The sequence below is a fragment of the Oxyura jamaicensis genome, chromosome 14 (genome assembly GCF_011077185.1).
Source record: "Oxyura jamaicensis isolate SHBP4307 breed ruddy duck chromosome 14, BPBGC_Ojam_1.0, whole genome shotgun sequence".
Classification (NCBI taxonomy): domain Eukaryota; kingdom Metazoa; phylum Chordata; class Aves; order Anseriformes; family Anatidae; genus Oxyura; species Oxyura jamaicensis.
In genome coordinates, this window is record NC_048906.1 from 12,095,315 (window position 1) to 12,118,099 (window position 22,785).

Here is a 22,785-nt window from a genome sequence, read left to right on the forward strand (position 1 = left end):
AAACCTTTCTGGCCCTTCAGCAGGGATGGTCGTCTCCTTGTGGCAGAGCAATCTCCCATCGAGTTGGGTACAGCTGGAGGGGACGGGGCTCCCACCAGCAGCCTGCCTTGGGCTGGCAGCTTTGGGCCAGGAGCGGGTGCCAGGAGCCGCGCGTGCGGCCGCCTGTTTGCTCTGCCCCCCGCGGCCCCGGCGCTGGAATGCCTGCCCGGGGGGGGGGGCTCCCAGCCCTGAGCGGTCGCTTTCAAAGCTCCCTCAGCGCTCGCTTTTTAGGCTAAGCCGTTGCCTTTCTGTAGGATTAGCTTTTAGAAGTGAAATGTTCACGGGTTTTGAACCGCTCACAGGTAGCTGCTGCCGCTTGCGGCAGTCGCCGGCCAGCGCTGCCATCAGGAGCTGCTGGGTGAGGAGCTTCCTCGGGTGGCTGTGTTAACGCTGCCCCTGAGCTTTTAGGGTAAATTTAAGCCCCAGGCAGCAGCGTGCTGTGTCACCCGGCGTGTTCTAGACTCTGCTTACTGGTTTTGAGGACTTTTTCACTGGGGAGCTGGTCTGTCCCTGCTGGTAGTGAGCTACCGGCGGGTGCTGAGCCAGGCGCCTGGCTGGTTCAGCCAGACCCTTGGGCAGTCTCCAGCATGGTGTTCCTTGTCTTGACGGGCCTCTCGGTGTCTTTCTCACAGCTCTCCAGTTTCTCCGTGTACATGCTCCATGTGGCTGGTCCCTTTGGGGACCCGGCAGTGTAAGCTGCCCGCTAGGCAAGGCCAGCTCTTCAGCCTCCCTCAGGTTCCCGTGACTTACCTCGGTGCTTGTCCTGCTGCTCGGCAGGCTGAGACCTGGCAAAACCTTCCCAAGGACAGGAGGGAGCGATTTCAAGGCAGGAGCACCTCAGTCTGTGCTTATCAGCACATGTGGGAACGCAGGCACGCGGTCTCTGGGCATATTGCACCAGGAATGTCGGTACTGGTTCCCGCTCCTTGTCTCTTTCGGATTTATTTCTAGGGTCTGCGTGGCACAAGGCAGTGCTGAGGTGCCACCCTGCTCTCTTGCTGTGGCGTTACCAAGTCACTGCCCCACGCGGCGTGGAGGCCCCAGGGTGGCCCTGGTGGTGGCCAGGTGGAAGCAACACCCCCAGCAGATGCCGAAGGGCCAGGAGGAGCTGACCACCACGGCCACTGGACACCTCCCACGCTCGATTCACCCCTCAGAAGGGTTCTTCTCGGATCCCTGTTTAGCCTCAGTCTCTGCCAGAACGGGAAGGCAAACTGGTGGGCCTGGGGGGTGCCAGCGCTGCCCTGGCTTTCTCAGCAGGTCAGCGCTTCGGACATGTCTTTGGTTCTGCTGGACCCCTCTGCTGCCTGGTGGAGACACGGAGGGCCACCAAGGCCAAGAGAAACGCCTGGAGCTTCCTTTTCCTTCAGGGCCGCAGGAGGAACGGGGCCCCTCAGGGCTGGGGAATCCCTCACCTCCAGGAAAAACTCCCCTTGTGCAGCTGCCAGGCCTTTGTGCTGATCCGAGTTTGGGATCGTCACCGCTGGCTTGGCTGAGCCTCAGAAGCTCCCGGGGAAACGACTTCGCTGCTTCAAAGCAAGGAAGCTCTCGGTGCCGCGTGTGGCGGGGAAGCCGCTAGCAGGCTTTGTGCTGGCGTGCGTGCTTGGCAGCGCCTCGGTCGGAGCGGGGAGCGGGAGATGGGGGTTGTTGGCAGCAGGTCTTGTTAGTTTGGGAAGGCAAAACGCCCTTCCAGCATGCAGAGCTCTCGGGCGCAGGGGACGTGGCGACGTGGTGGGGCTGAGCGGCGGCCGGGCGTCGGTGCCCATGTCAAATTCACACCGCGGTGCCCCTCGCGTGAGCGTGACCTTGTCTGAAGCGTGCTGTAACCTGTGCGCGTTTGGAAGCGAAGATGTGCTCCTAAAGCATCCTGTGCTCATGGCAGCCCGCCTAGGCAGGGTTCGGTGTCTGGGGCACGCGGCTCCCCGAGGCTGGCATCGCTGCGTTTGGGTGCCTGTGGCTGGAGATCTGCAAGGGAGGGAAGCGTCTGTAAATCGCAGTGCTGGGCTCCGGGGCCAACCCACCACCCCCTGCGCCCTGGGGCGCAGCTGGGAGGTGCTGAGCTCAGTGGCGTTGGCTGGCCAGCCGCCCTGTCCCCTGCTGTGACAAGTCCCTTAGGGGCTGGTGCCAGGAGCCCGGTCCCGCTTTGACCCCGGGCTGTGCCTCAACCCTGGCACGGGGTGAGCAGAGCTCCAGCAGGTCTCACCGCATGGGCTCTCAGGACTTTGACTCAAAGTAGTGCAAATCTCCCCTTCAGCCGGGACGTAAGCCTGCTGTTGAAGCCTTGTCATCTCTGACTCTTGACTGCTCCGTTTCTAGCTGCTCTTGCCTCTTCGGAAGGAATTTGTAACCAGCTACAGACACATCCAGCACAGCCGTGATTTTGAATACTTCTCGCTGGCCAGGAGCAGCCTCCCTGGTTTATGTTGGTGCAGGGTTGGGGCTGGGCAGTGCTAACCTCTGTGCTAACAGGGACAGGTTAGTGCTAGCGCTGTTAGCTACTTCTCAGATCAGCTCTCAGCTAAAAGCAGCAGATCTGTGACTGCTGTAGATTGGCTTTACTATTTGAGCCGTCATTCTTGTTTTGAACCCTTCCAATAAGGCGGGTTTTTCAGCCTAGCCGTCAAAATGAAGAAGTGGAGAAGACGGGTGGGTGGTGACAGCCCAGGAGCGCCCAGCTGGGGCTGTCCTCGGCTGTCCCAGCCCAGCATGAACGAGACGGTGGCCCCTGGGAGCAGGGGTCCAGGAGTACCGCAGAGGGCTGGCCCCGCGTCTCAAATACTGTGCTTGGTTCTTGCCTCTGTCTCCAAAAAGGGGCAGGGGGGCTGGAGGGGGCACAGGACCACTGATGGAAATGGTCCAGGGGATGGAGCAGCGGCTGGGACCCCGTGGGGACATCACAGTCACGCCTCCCCGTGTCTCGTGGTGGTGAAACACCAAGGAATGGCGTGGAATCGCTGAAACAAAAGCCTGTGGGAGCAGGCAGCAAGCTGCTGGGCCTCACAGGGGCAGGGCTGGATGCCCGTGGGTGCCAACGGGGTTGGGCAGGGACGTCCCCTCTGTCCCCAGCTCTGTGGCCGTGGGCGCAGGGACAGAGAGCGGCCTCTGGGTGGACCAGGCAGGTGCTGCTGGTGGTTTTGTCCTCTGCGTGCCGTGAGCGATGCTGAGCATCGGTGGCCGCTCGTGCTCTGTCTGCTGGTGGGAATGCTTGTCCCAGCTCCTTACTGAACGGCCAGGGCTCCTCCTGCACCTGGACAGCAAATCCAGGCAGGATGGGGGCGGCACAGGCGATCTGCTGTGGGCTCAGGCTTCACCTGGAGTCGTGCAGATTTTCTGTTTGCATCCGTAACATCCGAGTAGTGAAGATTTCTTGAAAGAGAAGCATTTTGAGTCGTTTCCCGTTGCTCACAGCTTAAATTCATGGATGGCTTTTTCTGTTTTGCATAAAACACTCACGCAGCTGCTGTCTGCTTTGCACAAGCACCCGCCTGGAGGTGCTTTGCTGGGGTGTGGGTAGCAGGGCTCGAGGCTGCCCTTGCTCGCAAGAAGCTCCTGCAGCCCTGCCTCGATGCTGGGTCCTTGCAGAAGCCGCGCAGCGTGCCGTGACGCCGTACGGGCTCATCAAGTCCTGTTGGCACAGATACAGGCACAGGTAACAAATTAAAAGTTGGGGCTTTTGAACGCGAAACTGCCAGGTGCTTTAACTGGAACTGCCACGTTCCCCTGAGTTGTTTTTGTTAGCCTCAACCACCTCTGTTTAAGGTACAAGAGGCCTGACTCACCCGTCAGAGCGCCACGCGAGCTCAGCCCGTACCAAAAAGGCACCCGCAGAAGCGGAGGAGATGCTCAGGTTTCCTCACCCGGGTCTGTGATGGGGCAGGCAGGTGGGTGAGCTGGTGGGCACTGGGGCTCGGTGACTTCGTCTCACCGTGGCCCCGGGGAGGCACAGCCAAGCTCAGGGGGTCTCAGCCCCACCATTGCCTCCGTGCCGGCAGCGTGCCGGGCGCTGCCCGCCTGTGGGCTGGGCCTTCCCTCCCCTCCGTCCCACGCAGCTCCGAGAGCCGCAGGTGGGGCTGCAGGGGCGTCCTCCTGTGCACACAGAGCCGGGTTTCTGGAGGAAAGCAAACCAAAGAGCAAAGAAGCTCCTGCTGATGCGTGGCTGAGTCAGGCAGCTCCGAGCACCGCGGCTGCGCTCCTGTGTCCCCCTTGCCCTTGGGTGTGAGAGCCCTCCTGGGGTGCGAGGTGTGCCTCTCCTCCCTGCAGCTCCCTTCTCCGCCTGACAGCCTGCTTCAGCCTGGGCTTGTTCCTCAGCCTCGGTCTCTTGAAATGAGGATTCGCGTTTTATTTATTTACTTATTTTAAGAGGAAAATGCCTGACTGTCACAGCAGCTTGAGAAACGGCAGCAGTGGCAGCCTGGGAGGAAGGAACCAAAGGCACTTCTTCCAAGTCTTTGTTTGGACCATGAGGACTGACGTCGGTGTTGCTCTCAAACTGTGCCCTGCCCTGCTGGAGGTGCTGCGATCGCCCTCGGCGTGTCTCGGGAGCGTCCCTGCTCCTCGGGTGTGCCTGCCCGCACCTACGGGCTTCTCCCTCCCCTGCAGGCATCGCCCAATTGTGCAAAAGTTTCAACTGCTGTGGCCTAAACTTGTAACGTGGAGCAGTTCGTTAGCACCAAATCCTCTTAATTGTGCCCTCCTACTGGGCAGCCTGCTAATGAATGATATGACAGTTATGATAGAAGCTCTTTAAAAAACATAACAATAAATAAATAAATCCCTGGCAGAAAATCCCTGGACCGTGTTGAAACAAGCAGCGCGCTCACCGATGTTTCGAGACGAAGCAGTGGTTCCGTGCCAGCCGAGTGCCAGTTAACCCCTCTGTGCTGAACGCTTGTGTTTTAGGGAGAGCCGCTGCACTTCGGTGTCCGTTTAAGAAACCCACTGTCATTAACCCCAATCTTTGTCAGGGTAGGGAGGCAGAACTCGTTAGGAGGTGTTTCCCTCGTCAGGAGCTCGCGTGACGATGCTCAGAGGGCTTCCTGGTAACGCTGCTCTTGTCCTCGCAGGTGAAGGACCTAACCAAGTACCTCGATCCCAGCGGACTTGGAGTCATCAGCTTCGAAGATTTCCATCGGGGGATCAGAGCTATCAGAAATGGAGGTGAGTCTGGTGCCGCGGTGCAGGTGAGGCCGGGAGGATGCCGGGCTCTGCGGCAAAGCGGGAGCGAGCTGGGCTGGTTTGCTGGGAGGAGAGCGAGGGGGTGGCCGGGTGCGCTGAGTAATAGGCTTGGAAAGGGTGGCCCAGCAGTCGTGGTGGTGGCTGCGTGCTCTCCTGCTCATCGGGAAAGTCCCTCCCTAAACGTGTGATGGGAACAGCAAAGCCGAGCGGAGAAACCCCCTTCTGGTTTGGCACCTGCTCTCACCTGTGGCTCTGCGGGGCTTTGCTGCTCGGGCAGAGGGGTGGCTTGGCCGACCTGCTGCTGGAGATGCCCCTCTGGCTGCTGCAGAGCACGAATCTTCTGCCCACCGTAGGTGGATTTACCTCCACTCCAGCTGTCTGGAGGATCATACAAATGCTTTCTGGCAAGAAGCACGTGAAACGGGCTCTGAACTCGCTGCCTGGCAGGTAACCTTTACACGGGCCTGTGGCAGCTCTGATGCTGCTCTTCAGGGGCTCGTCGCAGCTTCCAGAGCAATAGCTTGGGGAAATGCTGAGATCTTTCTGGCTGGCTGGGGTTCGAACTGCTTTGGTGAAGAGGGGAGGAAAAAAATAAATAAACACAGCTTTTTTTTTCAATGTGGGATTCATCTCCAAGACGAGTGTTGGAGGTTCATTTGGGGGCAAATGTGTTTTTAAGGACAGGGTGTGAAAAACATTGGAAACCTCGTGCTGAGCAGATGTAACTTTAAATGTGCAAATTGGAAGCGTCGCATTTGCACATTAATCAGTCCCGTTTACAGTAAGGCCTGTCTTAAATTTCAGCCTTGCTTTCATGCAGGGATGAACGTGCGCCGTGTTGTCACCCCTGCACGCCCAGCGTGCTTGTGAGCACTGGTACAGTCAAAGACCAATTATTCCCGTACCGACCAGGTTTGTTCCATGAGTAGAAAAGCCCTGAAAAGCAGGAGCAGCTTCTGGTTTTTGTCGGCCATCCGTCCCTCCTCCTGCTCCCCCGGCTGATTTGTGCGCAGCTCTTCCCTCTGTGGTTAGGTCTTGTGGCAGCTCCAGAGCTTTGGTGGCCGCTGTAGCCTGGCGGGTGGCTGAGTGCAGCTCTCGTGGTGCAGGAGGAGATGCAGCGTGCTATTAATTTGTAATAAATCGCTACTGGAGTCGAGCGTGTTTGTGAAAGCCACGGCTTGTATTTCTCTTCAATAATTCATTGCTCTAGTATTGGGTTATATTAATTGGATGGAAAAAGCAGATCCGGACAAAGCTTTCAAGATCCTATTTATTAACCTTGTAAGAGATTGCTACGTATTTATTACAGTGGTTAAGAACAGCAGAGCACTCTAATGTTGCACAGCATCGAGCAGCTACGGAAAAACGTGGGACAGGGCACAGAGTGCTTCTTCAGGTCTTACCAGCCGAGCAGTTGTTCACGTTGAAATGATCTCGAGGATTTGTTGCTGCCGTTCAGGTGGTCGATATTGATCTTCCCTTTGTAAAGACAGCAGAGGCTGTGCTTGCTGCTGCGAGTTCCTTTTAACAAGGCTCTGTTAATTAGCTTGGCCTTTTTTTGAGCCAGAGAGAGCTCTGTTGCATTTCCTGGTAGACTGTAGCTCTTTGGTCCATCCCTGAAGTGAGACCTGACGTAACATCTGTGGTTGCTGGGGATTTCTCACTGTTCTCAGCTCTTCTGGGCTTCCCCTGGCCATGGAGCTGCTGAGGGCCATGGCAATAGCACGGTGCTGCGGCTGGAACGAAGGAGCAGGGGGAGAGGGGCGGCAGCATCCCAACACGGTGCGTGATCTGAGTGGTTTCCTCAGACTTTCCCCCTCAAGTTTTGGGCAGGAATGATACTGGCGGCCACGCGTGCAGCTGGGTGAAAACCCCAGGCCTGCGTGCAGGCAGGGGCCTAATCTCTGCAGGCATTCGGGGGGTAAATCAGGAGCGAGGAGATGCTTGGCTAATCCGTCTGCATCTCTGGGGAGGGAGGGAGAAAGGATCCTTTTTGGAAAGCTCGTGCCTCGCAGTGACTGCCTCGAGGCAGGTGAGGTTTGTTTCTGAGGGTGCTCCGCTTTCCTTCCCCTCTCCCCCCCTTGGAGGCTCTCTGGAGGCCACTCAGGCTCCTGTGGTCCAGCCCGACACAAAACCAGCAAAGCCTGCATAGGCAGCTGCTTTCTTACAACCGCTCCCGTGCTCAGTGAGCCCCTACGGCCAGGGAGGACAGAAGGCTCAGTCCTAGTCCCCTGCCAGCTGTTGGAGTGATCCCGCTGGCTGAGGGAACGCTGATCTGGGACGCCGGGGAATTGCCCCTGCCGTCAGCGCAGAGCGAAGCAGGATTGAACCACGCGGCACCGAGAGCCACCGTGCCACCTCTCCGTTACGGCGGAGCGATTCCTCGCAGGTCTGGTCTTCGCTGCTGCGAGCTGCTGTCCTGCCAGGTGATGCTGACCATGGAGAAAAAGAGCAAAATGACTTAGATGCTGTAGAAGCAGGATTTGAGGTTATGGTGAGAGATTTTTTAGCCTGTTGTGGCTGCCTTACCTTCCACCCTTCCCATAGAGAAGACTTAATAGGAGAACGTGGTCCTCAGCGGTATTAAAAGATAGCAAAGGACCTTTTCTTTAAAACTCCTTTCCTTTCTAGTAAGCTCCTTAAGGTGTGTACTGCTGGGGAAACCCACAGCCCAATGAAAACAGGGTGTGCCTGGCTCAGTGAGCGCCCGTGGGACCTCTCCGGAGTTGTTCTGCCGGGGAACTGAGCTGGGGGACCCGTGTGGCTGCTGCCTCCCCCTCGCTAGGGCTGAGGGGGGATCCCCTCCGTAAGAACCGGGCACGAGAAGCTGCGTGCCAGCTGCTGGGAACGAGCAAGGTCTCTGCCGTGCCGGCAAGGAGCTGACCCTGGGACGGGGGTAGTGAGATGGAGCCCGTCGTTTGAAGTCGACGTGCCCGGAGCAGCTCTGGTCTGCGTTTGGTGCAGGAGCTGCCACGGGGCCGGCTAGAGGAGAACAAGAAGGCTGTGTTCACAAGCGCTCCTTTCTTTGTCAGGATATTTAAGAACCTTTTAAGTTCAAACACCTGTTATTTTTGTTTTGGTTTGTTTTTCTGCAGAGGCCTCTTGGCATCCAGTAGGATATTTTTCATGTCCCTTTGTAGCAGACCAAAATTCAGTAGCAGAGGAGGACAAAGCCTGTAATTACCGCTTGTGCCGCGATCTGCAACATCTGTAACATCTGCCTTAAAAACAACCCCCCGCATCCCACGGTGCAGGTTCCGTGCTGCGTGCAGGGCGAGCTGCTGGTGTCCCTTCGGGGTGCCGCTGCTGACGGCAGGGCCGGGCGCCGTCCGCCCGCTGCGCTCCCCGAACAGAAGGAGCTCTGTGCGGACAGCGTGTCCACTGAGGCACCGGGGGAGGGCCCGAGGATGGAAACAGTCAAATCCCTCTTCAAATTCTTGAACTGAAAGCTCTTTGGATTCGGGAAGATGGAAAATACCGCTCCGGAGCCAACACCCAAACCTGGAAGCCGCAGCGGAGTTCCTGCCTGCTGCAACCGCTGGGGCACCGCCCGGGGGACGCTCGGCAGCGCCGGGGTCGTCAGCGGCGCTGGGCTAACGAGCTCGGGGCGGGCAGCCCGCGGGGTGAGCGAGGCCTGCGGCAGGAGGAGCGTGGCCAGCCTCGGGTTCCCGAGTGAGCGGCCGGGGGCACGAGAGCAGAGCTCTGGAGCGGGCGTAAGGCAGGGGGCGAACGGCAAAGCTGGCGCTGGGTGATCCAGGCGGGGGTCACAGCTCCAGCTGCCCACGAGCCGCTCAGTGCCTGCATGGGACTGGTGGCTAGCACCCGGTGGCTCTGAACTTCCAAAGAGCCGGGCTGGCTGCTGCCCTGGCTCCGCAGAGCGTCTGAAGGTGTGCAGCCTTCTGGCTGGCTGGCAACGTAAGCCACTGTGTGGTTTGCGTGTAGCTTCTTTGTGGGATCTGCATTGCAGATGGCTTTTGCTCCACGAAACGCAAGCTTTCCTTGCACAGAGAGAATTCCAGAAGCCAAGGCGTGCGTTCCCTTGTACGCTTCCAACCCAGTGATTATTTTATGAGGCTGCGTTTGTGTGGCAGTAAGCGGGGCAGTATTGCAACAGGCCCCTGCTAGCATCGGAGCACGCCGCTGTCAGCGGGGAGCCCAGGCCCCATTCGCTATTCCAGGTGCTTGATTTTTAAGAGGAGAGCATTCGCTGACGCCTGGCAGATGGGGAGAGAGCGAACGTGCACGTTCAGTGGCTCGGAGAGGATCTGGCGCTGCCGTGAACGCTTCCTACTTCTCGGACCTGCTGGTCTCTTCATTCCTGCAGCACTTCTCCCGTCGGTGTTGCCTGTTCCTAACCCTGGTCGTGCTGTCCCTGGCTGGGGAGGCAGCTCGTGCGACGGCTGGAGGTAGAACAGATGCCTCTTTGTGTAGGGCTGCCATTCAGAGAACAGGGGCTGCCATGAATGGGAAATCAAGATTGATTCATGAGCAAGAATAAAATCAAAATTGCTCCGATTAAATCTTCGGCCTTTTTTGCATCGCATCTTGTTCGGCTCTGCCATATGCTGCTTGTTGGGATAAGGAGTTTATGAAGATAACTGTCAATTCCTCCAATGAGAGGAGCGAAGGCTTAAATGTCATATTAAAATGTGTGTGTATACTTAGGAGGGGAGGGAAAAAAATCCCCCCGCTGTTCTTTGCAGTGAGCCTTTCTTGGAAGAACCAAACTTGGTTTTCTCTTCAAGTAGCGGTGCTTGAACGCTTGTCCTGGAAACTGCTGAGCCTGTCGGTGGAAACCCGTGAGGGCAACCAGTCGCGTTTAACCCCTCGCCCGCAGGGGCGCGGATCAGGAGCCCACATCCTCGTCTGACCGAGGTGAGCTCCTCAGAGGCGCCCCGTGGCTGCGGCAGCCTGAGGTCTGTCTCCATCCCTGTCCTGCAGAGGCATCGCCACCAGCAGAGATCGGCCGCTTCAGCAGGGCGCTGGGGTGTTCCCCCGTGGCAGGCCGGCGCGTGGAGCTGCTTGGCTGCCTTCAGAGGGGGGCTTCCTCAGACGCCTGTTGCCCACCCCCTTGTTCTCAGACCTCTTGAAACAAGGGGAAAGCTGTGCCCGCTCGAGCACCTACCTTTGTTCCCCACATGTGTTTTTAATAGCTGCCTCCGAGGGAGCTGCAGGCTGTGTGGCCGGAGGGCGAGGACGCTCTGCGTGCCCGGGAGCGGCTCTGGAGCAGAGAGGAGGTGAGGTCAGTGCTGGGTGCTTCTGCTGCTCACCCTCTGCTTCAGAATACCGTCGTGCCAGAAAGGATGCCTTCAAGCTGCTTCGACCGGGAGGAAGGATATCTGCTGCTTAACAGGAAAAGCAGGAACAAAAGCACGACCTGCACAGAGTTATTTCTCTCCGGCCCGGTGGCTGCCTGCGCTCAGTGAGGCTCACTCCGAGCACGGAGCTCCCTGCAGCAGCACGAGCAGAGCTGGAGACAGCTCTGGGACGCTGCTGGGAGGGGGGGCTCCCGAGGGCTTCCTGGCCCGCGTTCCTCTTCATTTGTGTCAACAGTCAGGGACGTTCGTTTGTTTTTTGTACCTTGGCAGCTCGGTGAAGGGTTACATCAGGGATGAAGCTGGCCTGCTCCGTGCTTTAGCGGGGAGCGTGTCTTCCCCAGAGCAGCCTGGCAGATGACAGGCTGCAGTGACCTACTTTCAGGGGAAGCGCAGGAGCTGTAGGAGCCGTGTCCGGAGGCCTGCTCGCAGCTCTGGGACAGGAAGGGCCGGGAGTCGCTCAGACGTGCTGCCACTAACGCCTCGCAGCCCTCAGGGACACAGAGAACAAGTGGTTTGCCCAGGAAGCCTTTAGCAATTTTCAGGATTCTTTCTTTATGAATATTTTGGATGCATAGACCGGAGGAATCTTGCTGCGTCCAGTCGCTGCCACAGGTCCCAAACTGAAACAAAATCCAAGGGAGGCCTGGTTCGCAGCAGGGCAAAGCTGGGATGCAAAATCCAGGACCAGGTGCCCAAAGCAGCACCCCCAGCGCGCACCCCCTGCACAGCCACGCTCCTCGCACAGCCCACCCAGGGGGCGTGGGGGGGCTTAGCAGGGACAGCCCCGGGTCCTGGTGGAGTGGAGTGAAGCAGCTTGGTGCCTGCTGCTTCAACCCTCGGAGCATAACCCAAACCTGGGCGGCCTGAGTTTGGTGCCAGGAAGAGGGCTTTGCTCTGGCAAAGGAGAAGGGAAAGCGCTGCAGGGCTGCTTGTTCGCTTGGGAAGGCGGTCGATGTGCAAACAGAACCGAGTTTCGTTGGAGTCCTGGAGACGTGGAGATGGAGGCCTGGAGAGGTTCTCGGTGCTCGCTTCTATGGAGAAGATGACTACTAAAAAAGAAAAAAGCTGCTTCTGTTAGAAACACAAAAGCATGTGTACGCCCAGGAGCAAGGGGCACCAAATTATTGGTGCTCGGCTCGAGGCTGGGGGGTGAGGGACATCTCCTGGGTCCTCACCAGAAAGCTGTGGCTGCAGAGCAGGGAGGGACGCTGCCTGAGCGTGGGTACAGGGAGGCGAGCAGAGCAGCCTGGCCTCCTGCCTCTCGGAGAGCCGGCTAGCTGTGGGCACGCACATTCCTTCCTCGTTAGGAATCCAGTCAATCTGGTGTCCGCTCATTAATATGAGGGGATAATTACTTACCTAGGACTCTTCCTTCTCCGGATAGCACCGCTTGGCTCTGTTGCAGCCCGGAGGCTTGTGTCTGTGTGCTGAGGGTGCCGGTGTGATGCCTTGACAGACCGAGGCTGATTTCTTCTGAGCGTTTTCTGCTCGTGTTCTCAGGCGGTGCCCGCGATGCGGCTTTGCTGGGAAATTGGTCCTAATTGCAGGGCTGCGGGGCTGGGCTGTGGTGTGTGAGCAGCGGGCACACCGAGGCCCAGCCCCTGAAAGGAGAGGGATGGGTGGCAGCACAGCCCTGGGGTTCTGGCCAAGCCCTGCCTCGCTTCTTGCCCTCCGTCCCGTTGTCGGTACCGAGCTGTCCGTGCCTCCTGGCTGGGGTTGCAGCCTGATGTGCGTGTGGCAGAGCTGCTGCGCCCCCCCCCGCTCGGCCCCCTCTGAGGCTTGAGTCCTCCTGTTGCTTCTCCGTTTCCTCGTCTTTGAATCCCGTTTTGTTTTGAATGGAGTTTTATTCCTGCACTCGGTAGTTACAGATTGCTCAGCAGGAATAACGTGGCAGCTTCCACCAGGAAGGCTGCTGGTGAGCCGGGAGGGTCTGGGCAGCATCGAAGCAGGCTGCTGTGCTGCTTGCGCACTCGTGTGCGCCCTCTTAGAAGGGGTCCTGCCTCGCCCTCCCCGCAGAGCGGGGAATAAAGCTGTTGGCTGCAAAATCCAGCTTTGTTTGCTGAAATACAGAGGTGCTGAAACCAGGAGCTGTGGAGCTGTGAAGTGGGGGATGTCGGGAGGGAAGGCTGGCTGCCTCGCCTGGCAGCTGCTGCTGTGCTGCAGGCTCGGTCTCTGCGCTCTCCGCTGGTAGGTCACAGAGCGACGGCCTGCCACAGGTCCCGAGGAATGCGAGCTGGTGTTGCTAACACTCACTTGAAACGGCTCAAATAGCAGAGAAAATGAAAAATGGGGACCTGCGGGTTCACCTCGAGACCAAACCCAGCACGCCCTAGTGGGGTTTCCTCTCCCAGGTCCGTCTGCGGTGCCGCAGCTGGTCCCGAGGTGGAGGGAAGGTGCCCGGGTCTGTGCTTGGATGCCACGAAGCCGATTCTTTCCGTTCTGTTTTCAGATGGTGCGTCCAAACACCGCCCGAGGGCCGGATCAGAGGGGATGTTTGCGAAGTCCCGATGCGCGAGCAGCGCCAGCCAAGGAACGCGGGGCTGCTGAGGCGCGTTCGCTGCGTGGGGCTGGGGTGAGGTGGTGTGAGCAACCTCGGTGCCGATGCTGCTTCCCTGGGGGCCTGAGCGTGCCGCTTGGTTGTTCCGTTCGTGTAGCTTTTGTTGTGAAATGAGTCTTCCTGCGGTGGGAGCTCCCAGCCCTGGAGGAGCTCCGGGGGGAAGCAGGTTTGCCGCTTGGCGCCCAAGTGGTGTGCAGGGAGGAGGGCAGTGGTGCTCGAGGGGGTGAGGTTGGAGGTGTCTGTGCTTCTCCTTGGAAAAGGCTGCTGGCCTTCCGTGGTGCTCCTGGTGCTGACGGGAGATGGACGTGGAGGGCACAGTAGCTGCTGCTGCTTCTGGCTCTGCTCGGTGCTACCATTTTGCACGGCAGCATCATGTTTGGAGCGTGCTCGTGCATCGCTTAGGAAAAGCAGAAGGGAGGACGGCGGGGCTGGGGCCAGCCTCGTCCTGTGGCCGGTGACAGCACGTGGGGGGCCTGGAAGCGTGCTGAGAGCACAAGGCCCCGAGGTGCTGCTGGAAATACGGACGGTGGCTTCCTCGCTGGCTCCGCTGCCCTGGGTGCCTGTCAGTGATAGTGCTCTCTGCCTCTCTTCTGCCACCTCGTTTTCAAGCAGCGTGCCCGCTAAGGGAGCTCCGTCTGTGTCGGTTGCCCTCTCGTAAGGCGACCCCAACCTCAGGCTGCCTTTCGGGGTGGCTGTTCCGTGCCACGCGTGCAGGTCCCTCGCCTTAGTGCCGCGCTGGGTGGTTCCGGTCTGCAGGCTGCACGTAGCCCAGGCTGTTGGAATCGCAGCGAGTTTGTGGCTCTGTGGCTTGCAGCAGTATGTGCAGCGTGTTGCCAGATGACTTAAATACTTCTGAAAGGCCCTGTTTTTCTAGGTCATGCCTATATGAAGTCGATAAAACTGGCTCTGTTTCTGACCGGCGTGTCACTCCCGTACCCACAGCTCTTCACTCAAGGTGCCTTTTCACTGCAACGCTGCCTTTTGAAAGCAGTTTTTAGAATCTATTTCAGGAGCCCTCTGTGCCCCGTGACTTCTTTTCCTGTAGCTCCACGCTGTGCTGCGTTGCTTGAAAAGCCCAGGCTATAGTTACACCTCCGAGCCTTCCCGAAGAGCACCGAGAGGACGGAGAGCGCGGCAAGAGCTCGGTGCGCACCCAGCCCCACGCAGAGCCCAGGACCCCTCCTGCTCGCTGGACGTGCTCTGTGCCACCTGGCTGCATCTCTGCTGCTGGCAGAGGCTCCAGATGTGAGACAGATGCGAGACAGCGGTTGCCCTGGGCTCGTGGTCCTTGTAAAAGGCGAGAGCGAATACCCATCAGTGGGAGAGCGCGCAGATACGTTCAGGGATGGTCCACGACAGAGGCTTTGCACGAAGGAGTTTGGACAAAGATTTTTAAGACGCTGGGAGGAACGAGGGCATCTGAAGGCTAGAGGGGGTTGCAGGATTTAATGCAGAGCCCAGAGGCAGCCAGCAGCAGAGCAGCAATGGGGAGAAAATCAAATGTGTAGGGGAAAACGGAGAGCTGGGGCTGGCTGCTCTGAGTTGGGCTCACCGCAGGCTGGAGGAGGCCGGGAGCTCGTGTGGAGGCGCGTCTCCGTCTCCCAGCTGTGGCCATGCAGCAAGCTGGGAAGGTGATCTCCAGGGGGATTAGGGCATGCATACGTCAGGCAATGGGAAACGTCAAGGCAGGGGTGGGAAGAGGTGTCCGAGGGGCGCTGCAGAGCATTAATCTGCTCATTGCATCTCTTTAGTTATTTATTAATAGTCTCACCGGGTGGTACAAAAATGTCCCTGGTCTCACTGGGTGCAGCTTCTGTCTGCTCCCCATCAGCTGTGTTGGTGGAACTGTGCTACCCCACTAGTTTATCCAGGTGTCGGGCACGCTGCGTGAGCAATACGTCAGGTAAATTAGTGCCATTAATCTGGGAAAAAGACACGGCGTATAGCTTGTAGCCTCTGTGAGGAGACTGTTGGGCAGCAGAGCTCCCTGTAGGGTCTGGTGGAGCCTGATTTGTAGCTTTGAGCTCTGGGCTCTGCTCAGAGATACCAGGACCAGCAGCAAGGGTGACTGGTAGAGCTGGAAATGGGGGGGGTGAAGCCATGGTGGGCAGCCGGGTGGGAGGGATGCAGGTGGGAGGGATGCAGACCGCCCTCGGGACCGACCTGGGCGAAGGCTGTGCTGCTGAGCGGCGCTGGAGGGACGGAGGGAGGCGACGCCAAGGGTGTGCAACTGTTGGAGAGAAGGAAGGTGCCAAGGGAAATGGGGGCTGGGTGGAAGAAGGTCTGCTTTGTGGTGCGAGGGGCGTGGGGAAGGGGATGTGAAGGGGAGCAGGGGATCGGCTGGGATTTGGACGTGGGCTGTGTGCTCCCTCCCGTCCCTCCTGGCCGTGTGCTGCAGGACGGGGCTGCACCGCGCCGTCACTGCTGCTCCTCGCCGGTGGAGCCGCAGAGGTCTCTTGGGTCTGGGGCTCTTTTGGGCAGGAATTTGGAAGCTTAACGCAGCGTATTGTGCTGGGAGGCTTGCAGGCAAGCTCTCCATGGCAACTCGCCCTATACACAAAGCACCATATGGCTTTTTAGGAGGGGGAGGGAACGAATCGAGCAGGGAAGTCAACCTGTGCTGCTTGTTTTGTTCGGTTTTGCTCTCCAAGTGGAGCAGGGGGAGATGGAAACGTGGGGCTCTGTCCCCTGGGCATGGCATCTGCTCAGCCAAGGCACCGTCAGGGACCTCTCGGAGGGCCTCTCCTTGCTCTCAGCAACGGAGCTTGCTGTGAAAACGAGCCCCGTGTGCGCACAGACCCCTCTGCGGGCTGCTCGCCCCGCAGACAGATGGAGCAACCAGCCTCCTGCTCGCCCTGCACCGAGGAAAGCCCAGAGGGCTCCAGCAGCGCTCGCTTTGGGCAGGAGCCGCGATGGGGACGGCTGATGGCAAGGAGCTGGTCGTGCCGCGGCTGCCCACGCTTTATGCCTCTGCTTCCTGGGGGAACTGGAAGCCTTCGCTTGACTGTAAATCCTCCCTTCTGAAGCACCTTAGGAAGGAAGGAGCTGAATAAATATCTGTGTCTGTGGAAAATCAGCTTTCCATGTGTCTAGTTTGAGGGGGAGGAGACAAAAAATTGGCAGTGGGGTAAGCAGAAGGGAGCAGCCTGTGCCTGGCTCTGGAGGTGGCCATGTCCTCCAGCAGCGCCGTTGCGCTGTCCTGGGAGCGGGCAGAGGCTCTCCTGGGTGAGCCCTGCTCCCAGGTGCTGCCGTGGCTTCGCAGCCCGCAGGTCCCTGTCCCCATCCCCGGGGAGCTGTCGGCAGGGAGCCTCTCGCGTCTGAGCAGAGGCAGGGAAAATCAGTGGGAACACCGGATTACGGCCTGCAGGGCGCTCTGCCCAGGTGAAGGTAGCAGGAGGCGACCTGAGGTTGTCTCCTCCCGTGCTGCCAGCCCCCGGGGGCACCGCTCGCCCCGGGGTTGTCAGCAGGGAAAGCAGCAGGGACAGCAAAGTCGTGCCCCGCAAACCAGAGCACCTTTCTTCTGCTAAGGCCACCACCCCGCAGCGCGCTCGCTGTAGAGCGCGTCGGCGTTCCCTGGCTTCTGGAAGAGTAATTTGGCTTGGTCCTCATTTTGCTTTGCAGTCCAGCCCCAGAAGCCCCAGCCCTGGGCTGGGTGGCTCCCATCAGGCCCCGTGCGGGCTTCTGGCAGCCCCGAGCTGCTGGTGGCCATCGCCTCGAAGGCTCCCAGGCACCCGCTGTGTCTGCGTTTGGTGGCCAGCCCAAAGACGGTCCGTGTGGGTTGGAGGGTGCTGCTGCAGGCGTGCCTGCCCCGTGCCCTCACCACCTGCCTCTGCGCTGGCTGTGCAGGTCCCTGGGGTGGACCATGGCCCTCCTTGGTGCCCGGAGGAGGCCACGGGCTTCTTGCTGAGGCCCAACCACAGAAAGAAGGCTGTGTGCACGCTCCTGCCCGTGTGGCCACGCTGCCTGGCCGTGGCAAGGCTCGTAGGCACCTCCCAGCCTGGAAGGATGGCCGAAGGATGGACCCACCAGCCTGAAGGACACACAAGTTTCCTCCCATCGTCCGCCTCCGGCAGCGGCGCACAGAAAGCCTCCACGATCGCGGAGCCCCCCCGGGAGCGCCGGCGTTACGGCGTCCCCTTGCCTGGCCAAGTCGGTCGGCATCAGGCGAAGCCGGTGCCGCAGCGCTCGCGGCTCCGAGGCGTGTGGTTTGGAGCCCGCTGTTTATTTTGGGACTGCAGCCTCTGATCTCGATTTGGCGTTCCCAGGCTGTGATCTAGGTCGCGTGCTGGATCGGGCATTAGCTGTTGCTTGAGGGAGAATTTGTGCGCGCTTCCTTCATCGAAGGGCTCGGAGAAACGCCGACCCGCTCGGCTGCAGATGTGTTTGGGGGTGGGAGGAGTGAATTTTTTTAAGAAATCTCCTTGAAAACCCCCTATTTTCCTGTCCTCCTGTGAGGATGGCTCCTGATGCGGCTGGTCACGGGAGGAGCAGGAGATGACAACAGCTTCGGTGCCGCCTGCCTTCTCTGCTGTTCCCATGGTAGTTGGCTGTCACACACAGAACTAATGTATTCCCTGCCCACAGCAGGATTAGAGCCTGCTGGGAGAAGAAGAAGAAGGGGATGCGGGAAACAGAGATAGGGAAGAAACCAGGAAAAGAAACGGAGACCATGGCGGGCTGGGGACGAGTCCAGGCGCTAGCCCCATGGCAGCAGCGCAGGGCCTCGTAGGACCTCCGCCAGGAGCAGCTGCCCGAGTTGCCTTCCCCCCTTCCTGGAGGTGGGGTGCCTGCAGGCAGGGGTCCCCTCCGAACGTCGAAGGCACCGGCGGGTGCAGAAGGGAATTCTTGTCCTTCTGCTGTCGCGTCTCCCAAAGCTGCCCTTCGCTTTGGGGGGGTGCGGGTTTCCTTTTGGTGATTCTGTTTTTCTCTTCCTCCGCAGATCCTGACAGCCAGCTGTATGATATGGGATATACCCCCGAGGAGGAAGCCCCGGCCTGTCCTGATGAATTTGATGACTTTGTCACGTTTGAGGCAAGTACGAATGCTGCTGACACCCGTGAACGTCGGCTTTGTGCCGCGTGAGGCTTGAGCACGCCGGGCTCGGGGGGTGGAGCGGCTCGCTGTGCTGCGGCCCGGGGATTGTAACGCTTGGTCGGGACGAAACCTTTCAGCTGTGGGTGACCGGGCCAGAGAATTTGCACCGAGCATTTGGTGCTGTTTAACCTAAAGGCGGCGTCCAAGGGAAAACCTGCCCGTTGCTAGCGCTGTCTGAGCCTGCAGAGTGCCAGAGCGCGGTGCCCTGGGTGCGGGACGGGTGCCTGCTGTGGTTGTGTCCTTGCTGGAGCTGCTGCCGTTGCAGAACGTGAGCCCAGTTTTGGGACGAGCCAGCTGGGAGCCTGCCTCTGAGGCCCGGCGGGCACCTGGTGCCATCCGGCCAGCAGAAGGTAGACCAGAAGACAAATTGTAGATTTCCTCTTTGTTCTTGGGGTTGATCAAGGATGCTTACATGCTGTACTTCCTTCCTTTTGCTGACATTGTGGTGCCCATCCCTCCGTTCCCTTCTGCACTCCTTAGCAGAGGAGCACGCTGCAGGAGGGCCCTGTAGCCCTGGCTGGAAGGGAGGCTGCCGTTCGTTGTCTGTGGGGTCTGGGGCTTAGCTCTGAAAGCTTCCTCGGTGCCGCTCTGCCCCACAGCCTGGAGCAGGAGGTGCTGCAGGTGCCTTTGGAGCAGGGGCCTGCTGGCCCTCGGGTCCCCCGGGGGGACCGAATGGCTTCCTTCTGCTCGTCCTTCTTTAAGCTTTCCTCTGCGGGTTTTTGACTCTCATCTCGGTACCCTTGGCTTTATGTTTTTGTCATGGAAATAGTGACTTGAAAAGGGCTCTCTGAGGTCTGCATGTAAGTGCACGTCCTTGCTTTGTGTAGTCTGTAACACGTTATCCTGGCCTTCTGATAAAGGGCTGAAACTACTCGGCTGAGTTTCCTGACAACGTATTGGGCGCTGGGCAACTTCCTTCCTCCCCCCGTTCATGAGAAGCACGTGTCCATCGCTTGACATGTCTCAGAGCTGTCCCTGTGACACCCGGTGCCAGCAGCACGCGTCCCGGCCAGGCGCGGGGTCTGCTGAGCCGTTTGGCTGCCCCAGCTCAGCGCGTCGGGCTGACACCGCCACCCGGAGCAGGTCACTTGTTCCCTTGGCCTGAAGAGCTCGTGACCCTGCGTCCCTCCACCTTTCCAGGGCTGGATATGAGATGATTTTTCCATAGGCCGAGCTGCTGTTGTTGTCTTCGTCTACGGCTTGTGCCAAGGGCATAAGATAATTTTTGCGCTTTTTTCTCTGGGGGTAAGGATAGTTGTAGCTATCCAGCGATAGCGGGATGAAGAAGGGGGACAGGAAGGCAGGACAGGACATGGAGTTTCATATTCCTCCCTCTGTATTGCACGAGGTCACAAATGTGTTGTATTTTCTCTGCTTTTTTTTACCTGCTGAGCGGTTCAGGGGCTGTGACGCCCTGAGTCGCAGCGCTCGTGGAGGCGAGGGCTTTGGTTTTTGCTCCTCAGACCTACGTCACGGGACGATTGCGCTGCGATTCAGAGCGGAGATGTTTTCTAAGGGCTAATTTAACACAGATGAGCTCCGTCAGTGCTGCAAGCTGCTCTGGGCAGGAATACCAACAAGCCGGGCGCGTGCCCCGCCGGGATGGAGCGCTTCTGCCTCTGGGCCACCGACTCCTTGCAACGACAAGGTAAACCGAAGGAAAAAGGTGACGAATCCTGAAATCGCCTTTTCAGAAAGATGGCAGTGGATTATTCTACTGAAATCAGGGTAATCTCGAAAAGATCAGAGCTCTGTTGGTGCCTATGTTTAATATGCTGGGGAAGAATTACCCTTGTTGTCTTGGATACGTGGTTCGAAATACTCTCTAGCCTGCAAGGATTTCGTAGAGATTCAGCAAATGAGAACACGATCGAGAAATACCGCTCAGTGTTGCGAGTGTAAAAATAAATTGGTGTCTTGGGGCGCGTGTTTTTTTGTTCTCATTTCGCTGAGCGGAGAGCTCCCAACGTGCACTTTATTCCACTTGTCCTGCGGAGCCGTGCCCCGGGCAGCGTGAGCTGTGTCGGGGAGGCTGAGAGGAGCGGCACAGGGCATCCTGCTGGGAGCAGCAGACGAGGAGTTTTCATCGCTGCGCATCGGAGCCCGGCGGGGCTGCTCGCCAGAAGCACCTGGGCTCAGGCTGGGCTCGGCTGGGTGCAGCAGGGAGCTCTGGAGACGGTGAGACAGCAAACAGAACAAACAGCAACGACAGCAAACAGAGCAAGTGGCCTTCCCCAGGACGTGTTCCGCCTTGCCTGGATCTACCTGGAAGAGAGGAGGGGGGGAAAAAATCCCTCCGAAAGGGAAGGCGTTGCCTTTCCTCTGAACAAACCTCCCCCCACGCACCACCAAAAAGCATTTTGCATGGGAATGTCCTCGTTTCAGACCTGGGAAGCTGGTGCACAGCGAGAGTGGGGCTGGAAAATGTGCCTCCGCGTGGGACCGCCGAGCAGCCTCAGCAGCCTCTTGGAGGCCACCGCTTTCTTCGCAGCCTCAGCACGAAGGCTTTTGGGCTGCGGGTGAGCCCCTCTTGCTTCGGCAGGGTGGCAGGGCTAGGGGCACAGCCAGCTTTTGGCCTTCTGTCACACCAGTGAACCTTTTAAAGGCGACCCGGAGGAGTGGTGCTGCGTGTGCTGCGCCAGGCGCTGCGAGCAGTCGCGGTTATTGTGTCGGGGGTTTCGGGTCCCTCTTAGCCAAGGAGAATCACAGGGGCTCGAGTGCTTGGCTCTTCTAAGTGCTGAGGCCTTGGCAGAGAGCTTCTCTCCTAAATGTTTGTTCAAACAAGTGTAAACAAGAGCTTTAAGCAGTCTAAATGAAAATACCTTCCCTTTGTTGATAAGGTTGCTCCCCTCGGTGACTCATCCCCTCTTCTCATGGGGAGGACTGAACATCTGCAGAAATCCCCGAGGATCCAGCACCGGTGTCTTTCAGCGAGTGTTTGCCCTGCAGAGGGAGGAGAGCCAACGCTTGCACCTTCGAGCAGGGGCAGAAAAGCCTCTTGCAGGAGACAAGGTCTGAACTTTGCCGCTTCACACAGGGACTCAGCCCTGATGGGATCAGCTCGGCTTGGAGAGAGGTGGCAGGGACGGAGAGTGAGAGGCTGTAGGCAAAAACCGACGTGGAGGAGAGTGCGGTGTTTTTATGTTGTGTTTGGGTAAGGCCTGGGCTTTCTGGAGTTAGGGGAAGTCCCCAGCAGGGTCAGCACACGTGGGAGCAGAGCGTAAGCCCTGGGGCAGCGCAGAGGCAGGCAGCGGGAGCGAAGGAGCTGCACAGGGAGCGCAGAGCTGCTGGCTCCTGCTGCGCCCTGCCAGCTCCGGTCAGCAGACGCGGTCCCTCTGTCAAATGGTTTCCAGAGAGGATATCTGGTCATGTACCTCTGCTGAGACAGCGGCTCGGAGGGGATCAGAAATGCAGGAGCCTGGCTTCCTGCAGCCACGTGGCGTTTTGCTCATCAAGTGGTGCCTGCGGGGGCTCCCTGCCATCCCTAGCTGCGCTGCCACGCGTGCCGAAGGAACCTCATCCCCTGCCCGCCCGGCTCCGCAGCAGGGAGAGCATCCCCTCGTGGGGCCACGTGCCTGCCGGCAGCCCCACGTGATGCCTCCCTGCCTGACCGTGGTGGCTGCAGGCAGCTCTCTGCTCCGGCAGGGAAGCGTCACCTAACAATAATCCCAGCGGTGTGGCCGCCCTGCCGAGCGGTGCAAAAGGACCTTGGAGTCCCTCCGTCCAGGCACCTGAGTCCTCGCCGGCTTTCCCCCAGGCTGGGCTGCTGCAGCTTGGCTCTGACTAACCGGGAGGTGGGAGTTAGCCTCACCTCCCTTGCCAGCTGGGCGGCATCAAGCTGTGCTGCTGACTCACTGCTGAGGTACGGGGGCTCCTTTGCGATGCCCTGCGAGGGGGGAAAGGTGAATCTGGAGTTAGCTTTCTTGATGCCTGCTGTGCCCTGCCCCAGGACAGAGCCCTCTGCCCGACCTGCCCCGTCTCCTGGGGGCAGCTGAGCCCTCTGGAGCAGTCAGAGGGCGGGCTGGCTCTCCCAGCATCAGACGATAATAGCACGATTCTCCCCAAATGAAAGCAAACCACAAAAATTTGGTGTGCTGCCAGAGTTACTGGGCACGGAGATTTGTAACCTTAGGTGGGCTGGAGGAGAGGCAGAGCCGGTGCAAGGCTGTGCTCTGTAAAGGCTGGCCAGGAGTGCGATAAATAACACAAACACCGATTTCGGCCATGGCAACTCGTGCTTTGGGCCAGCCCGATGGCAGGACGGCCCTTCTTGAGATGCGCAAAGTGGGGCAGCCGAAACTGCAGAAGGTGAGGGGCATAGAGGGAGGAGTGGGCCTGTGTGATGGTGTGTGGGGCTGTGCACAGTGTGCGGGGCTGTGTGATGGTGTGCAGGGCTGTGGGAGGCTGTGCAGGGCTGTGCACGGTGTGCAGGGCTGTTGCCATCTGCTGGGCAGTCGCTGGGTTCCCCGTGGTAGCAGCGAGGAAGGATGCATCGTGGCCGCCAGAGGGGTGCTGTGCTTTCTCAGGACAGCAGCGCTAAGCAGGCGTGCAGCGGCGCTCACCGGACACGTGCACCCTGCAAGCCTTCTCCCCCGGCTTGTC

General features: G+C 59.1%; 1 protein-coding gene across 3 annotated transcripts in view; it reads left to right on the forward strand.

Moving 5' to 3' along the window:
- Positions 1 to 22,785, forward strand: part of RAB11FIP3 (RAB11 family interacting protein 3) — a 68,580-nt gene that overhangs the window by 12,318 nt on the left and 33,477 nt on the right. For 2 of the 3 annotated variants that reach the window (XM_035339513.1, XM_035339514.1), the window contains exons 2-3: positions 5,103 to 5,196; positions 18,029 to 18,120. In XM_035339513.1, coding sequence (XP_035195404.1) covers positions 5,103 to 5,196; positions 18,029 to 18,120 — 186 coding nt within the window. Of the gene's footprint in view, positions 1 to 5,102; positions 5,197 to 17,715; positions 17,868 to 18,028; positions 18,121 to 22,785 lie in introns of those variants that run through there. The other variant, XM_035339515.1, reaches the window with a different exon arrangement.